The following is a 5,146-nucleotide window of genomic DNA, read 5'->3' as shown; positions in this document are numbered from 1 at the left end:
CTCGACCGTCACTTCCTTCAACTTAATATCAATTAGAGTAGAAGTGCAACGTTTTGGAGTCTTCTGATTAATGTAAAATTACTTAGGTAAGGACAGACCACCAAGTCTGACCATGGGTCTGTGGTCTGATTTTCTATGTAAATCTATGTAAATCTCTCTCCCATGTGTATCAGCGTCACGCACGTCGCCCCCCCCCCCATCCAAAAAAAAAAAAAAGCAAGTCAAGTACAAATGTAACTATGCATGTATATGTATGTATGTGTGTATGTACGAATGACTGCCTCTGTATACCTGGCATGCCACCCAAATCCAGCACTGCTTCACTATTCACACACACACACACACACACACACAATCACACACACACACACACACACACACACACACACACACACACACACACACACACACACACACACGCACACACACACAATCCTGTGCATACTCTCCTACAGGTGACAAAGCTTCATACCTGCGCGATGGGGAGGAACTGGAAAGGAGGAGGAGGAGGAGAAAAGAGAGAAGGCATGATAGTTTCCTTGTCAGTGGTTTGTCTGTCTTTGGTTAACATCTTCTCAATGAGAGGGAGGGAGAAACGAAAGATGGGAGGAAGGAAGGAAAGTTAAGAAAGGAGAAGGGAGGGAGAGAAAAAGGAAGTACGTGGGTAGGTGAGAAGGGAAGTCAGGGAGGCAGGAAAACAGAAAGGAGGGAGGACAGAAAGAAAGAAGGAAGGGATATACAAAGGAAGGAAGGAAGGCACACCACTTTATCCTCAGAATATGGCCGGAAACAGCGATACAGACACGCCCATATCATCTGCCATGACGCTACTACAACTCTCTCTCTCTCTCTGCATGATACGCTGGGATATTTAATTTCTGCTCTTGACTCCTCACAAATTTCATCTCCTCCTCCTCTTTGAACGACTCAAGTAACTCAGCCTCTTTACGATGGGAAAAAAGGAGACTCACAAAGAAGTATGATGCAGGTCTTCAAGTATCTAAAGAAGTTCAGTAACGTACAATTTTTTGAGCTACAAACCAAACCAAAAACTAGAAATAGAGGTTTACCTATTCAAGCGAAGCAATGTAATAGACATTGGGATTTTTTTTTTTATCAAACCGAATCATCCGTCAGAGGAACATCCTTCCTTCAAAAGTAGTAAGTACAGAAATTATCACCTCCTTAAAAAATCGCATAGACCGCTACTCTACTAAGTTAAGAGTGAACTGAACGTTCGTGTCGAAGTGATTTAATCTGCCCTGTAGGCATTGTTATGCATGTCGGGCATATTAAATAACTAAGAGAGCAATGTCTCATAATGAGCAAATAGGCTTGCTGGTGCCCGTCTTTTCATGTTTCCATGTTCCCTCCACAACCATCACCACCACCACCACCCCTGTTACCATATGCAGTCCCTCATCTTAATTAGATTCTGCCAGATATACACACACAGCACACCTTAAACGTTATTTCCCGTTACTTTAATTTTAATACCTTTTCCCTCTTTTCCCTCCTCCTTTTAAAACAATTACTACTACTACTACTACTACTACTACTACTACTACTGTTACTACTACTACTACTACTACTACTACTACTACTACTACTACTATTACAACTACTACTACAACTACTATCACTACCTCCACCACCACTGTTTCTATATACCTACCTGTCTTTACTTAATGACACTTTGATCTAAAGTTGCGCGTCTTCAGGTTTTTTCCTCTCCACCCGACACTCCCCTCGCCCTTTCCCCTCGTCGCTCCTGATGCTGTCTTCAGGTTCTTTCAACTTTCCTTCGCTGTTCCTGGTGCTGTCGGGCAATTTAATTCTGCGTTGCTTTTGTTCCCGCGTCCGGCGGTCAGGCGGAGGGCAGGTGAGGAGGGTTAGTTAACTATACAGGTGTACTTTTTAGAGAAACTGAAATACCTAAACGTTTCTCTCTCTCTCTCTCTCTCTCTCTCTCTCTCTCTCTCTGTTCGTTTGCTTTTTTTTATTTGCCTGTCTTTCTTTCATATGGCTTGCTGTTGAACACACACACACACACACACACACAGATAGGGGAAGGGAAGGAAGGGGAAGGAAAGGAAGGATGAAGAGCAATGTATCATTACTCTGAGGTGGCTGAGGAGGGAGATGAGAGGCTGTTGTTGCTATTGTTGTTTTTGTTGTTTGAAGTAGTGTTAACGAAGCTTTTTTAGTCTACGTTCACTCATTTACCTGCTAACTAAATAACAAAATACAGTTCATATCTTTTTGTCATATTTGTAGTCTCGTTGGCTGTTCTTAACCTATAGCCCCATCGGAGCAGCTCTTCTTAACCTTTACTCGACACACACATTCCTTCTGTGATTAATCTGATTCCAACACCCTTCCTAACACATGCTGTTATCAGGCTAAACTTAATCCCTTGTCGACCCTTTGTTTAATATTTACGGTGATCTAAACTTCTGTCAAACTATAGCCCTTCCCCCTCAACCTCTTTCTCATTGTCAACCAACCTTTCAACCAAAATGACCTTACAGACAGGTCAACTTAAGCCTCTTGTTTGCCTAAATCTCCTGTCAATCTTGTCTAACTTTCTGCTGAACTAAACCCCCAACAACATGTACTTCAGCCTAATTTTCTTTCACCTTTCTTGCCACCAACCCTTCAGCCAATGTGGTGCAAAGTCTTACACCATCAGGTCACCTTTTAGCTCTTGTCTGCCCAAATCTCCTCTAAATTCATTATTCTCCAATCGCCTTGACCCTGGCTTCCTTCCCCCTCGTCTAATAACACTACTACCAATAATATGCCAAACTATAAATCAACTTACACTGTCAGGTCAACTTTAATGAAGCTCTTATTAGCCCAAATCCCTTGGAATGTCATGTCCAAACTCCTACCAGCCTAAAATCCTATCAATTTGACTGGGACCATTTCTTAACCTAACTCTGTAACCCTCTCAACTATTCCAAACCTCTAAACTCCCGTCACATCAAAATGAAACACATATTAACGCACTTCTTCCAGCCCCATCACAACCTTCCAGCCACCACATCAACCCACCTACGTCGACTGACAGGCCCACCATTCAACCACTCGTCACATCAAAATTAAACCCCTATCAAGTTACTCCTTCCAACTCTATCAGCACCTCCTTGCCATCCCATCAACCCACCCCATACTACTACTATTACTACTACTACTACTTTCCATTTTGTTTGTACGCACGTATAAAAGTTGTACCGGTAGGATAATAGATAAGAGTTGTAAATAAGAATGAGAAATGCAACAGTAACATAATCTTGGGGCTCTCTCCTTACGCCTCACGCCTCTCACAGCCCCCCGCCGCCGCCGTTCCACCGCCACTCGTCAGGGTCAGCGAGTGGCACTCGCGAGACCAAGACCGCAGCGGCGGCCAGGAGCAGGGCGAGGCGGTTGTGCCGCCACGCCGCCCCCAGCCTCGCCAGGAAGCCGCAGCCGCCGCCACGCTCCTCTGTGCCTCCAGCAGTGCCCCGCCCAGCCTCCTCCTCTGCGTCTTCTTCAAGAGTCTCCCATCCACTCTCATCCGAGTCTCCGGGAGTCTCCCGTTCACTCTCCTCCTCGGAGTCTCCGTCCTCAGACTCCCATCCACTGTCCTTATCTGTGTCTTCAGCAGTGTCAAGTCCACTCTCCTCGACTGAGTCATCTCCACTCTCCTCTGTGTCTTCTTCGGGGGTTTCCCATGCACACACATCTGAGTCTTCTTCGGGGGTTTCCCATGCACACACATCTGAGTCTTCTTCGGGGGTTTCCCATGCACACACATCTGAGTCTTCTTCGGGGGTTTCCCATGCACACACCTCTGAGTCTTCTTCGGGGGTTTCCCATGCACACACATCTGAGTCTTCTTCGGGGGTTTTCCATGCACACACATCTGAGTCTTCTTCGGGGGTTTCCCATGCACACACATCTGAGTCTTCTTCGGGGGTTTCCCATGCACACACATCTGAGTCTTCTTCGGGGGTTTCCCATGCACACACATCTGAGTCTTCTTCGGGGGTTTCCCATGCACACACATCAGAGTCTTCTTCGGGGGTTTCCCATGCACACACATCAGAGTCTTCTTCGGGGGTTTCCCATGCACACACATCAGAGTCTTCTTCGGGGGTTTCCCATGCACACACATCAGAGTCTTCTTCGGGGGTTTCCCATGCACACACATCTGAGTCTTCTTCGGGGGTTTCCCATGCACTTTCCTGTGCGTCATTCTCAGGGGTTTCCCATGCACTCTCCTCTGAGTCACTGGTGTCCATCTTTTCTTGGCACTTGTCTAGCTCAGTGACCTCGGGGTCATAGCAGGCACGGTCCTTGTAAGTTGACCCTTTGTGGGTGTCATTCCCCTTCCCGTCAAACAGCCATTCCGTCAGAACCTCCGGAGATGGCTGGTGGGTCTGGAGCAGGGCGACCTTCCCCTCGTAGACGTACAGGGTGAAGCGCTCTGGGCGGCCGCTCTGCATCAGCTGGCCTAGGAAGTCTTCCAGGCCCACTTTGGCCACGCGCGTCTGGCCGCTAAGGAGCGTCAGACAGATCTTAACTTGCGCCGCGCCCGCGTCCGCCTCGCTGCTGTACCTGAAGACGTGCTCCAGGTCCAAGAAGGCGTTGGATAAGAAGGGGGCCCGCGGCCTGTCGACGAAGGAAAACGCGGCCGCCTCCCTCCAGGCTCCGGCCAGTCTCCCCCAGCACCCGCGGCGCCGGCGGACGCTGACCGTCACCCGGATGGGCGCGGCCTCCACACTGCACCCGCCCACGGGCGCATCCACCAAGCAAGTGCCATAGACGGCACGTCGGATCTCCTCTTTGCGGAAGGTTTTGGTTGCCATTTAAATGTTTTGTTGTGTGACTTCAAAGAGAAGGAAGCTGCGACAAGTTAGGCCAATAACAGATTGTAGCGGCAGCCCCCCGCACAGGCACAGACACGCACCCCCCCCACACACAATACAACACAACACAACACAACACAACACACACACACACACACACACACAGCACACACACACACACACACACACACACACACACACACACACACACACACACACACACACACACACACACACACACACACACACACACACACACACAGACAGGCATCTTATCGGCAGGCACTTGTAAT

The 5,146-nt window shown here is 48.1% G+C and overlaps 1 protein-coding gene across 4 annotated transcripts; it reads right to left on the bottom strand.

The window, feature by feature from the left end:
- Positions 1-3,246: 3,246 nt before the first annotated feature.
- On the bottom strand, positions 3,247-4,865 carry LOC127000082 (uncharacterized). 4 transcript variants are annotated; one of them, XM_050863500.1, is made up of 2 exons: positions 4,086-4,865; positions 3,247-3,833 (listed from the first exon to the last, which is right to left on the bottom strand). In XM_050863500.1, exons 1-2 carry the CDS (start codon positions 4,851-4,853, stop codon positions 3,327-3,329), a joined length of 1,275 nt encoding a protein of 424 aa, XP_050719457.1. In that variant the 5' UTR covers positions 4,854-4,865; the 3' UTR covers positions 3,247-3,326. The 4 variants fall into 4 exon arrangements, with proteins under 4 accessions (XP_050719457.1, XP_050719458.1, XP_050719461.1 ...); XM_050863501.1 differs by having other exon boundaries at positions 4,122-4,865; XM_050863504.1 differs by having other exon boundaries at positions 3,248-3,833; positions 4,158-4,865.
- Positions 4,866-5,146: the final 281 nt, after the last annotated feature.

The sequence above is a fragment of the Eriocheir sinensis genome, chromosome 17, assembly GCF_024679095.1.
Source record: "Eriocheir sinensis breed Jianghai 21 chromosome 17, ASM2467909v1, whole genome shotgun sequence".
In the NCBI taxonomy this organism is placed as follows: Eukaryota; Metazoa; Arthropoda; class Malacostraca; order Decapoda; family Varunidae; genus Eriocheir; species Eriocheir sinensis.
Note: the sequence above shows the minus strand (reverse complement) of the source record. Positions and strands in the feature narration are given on the sequence as shown.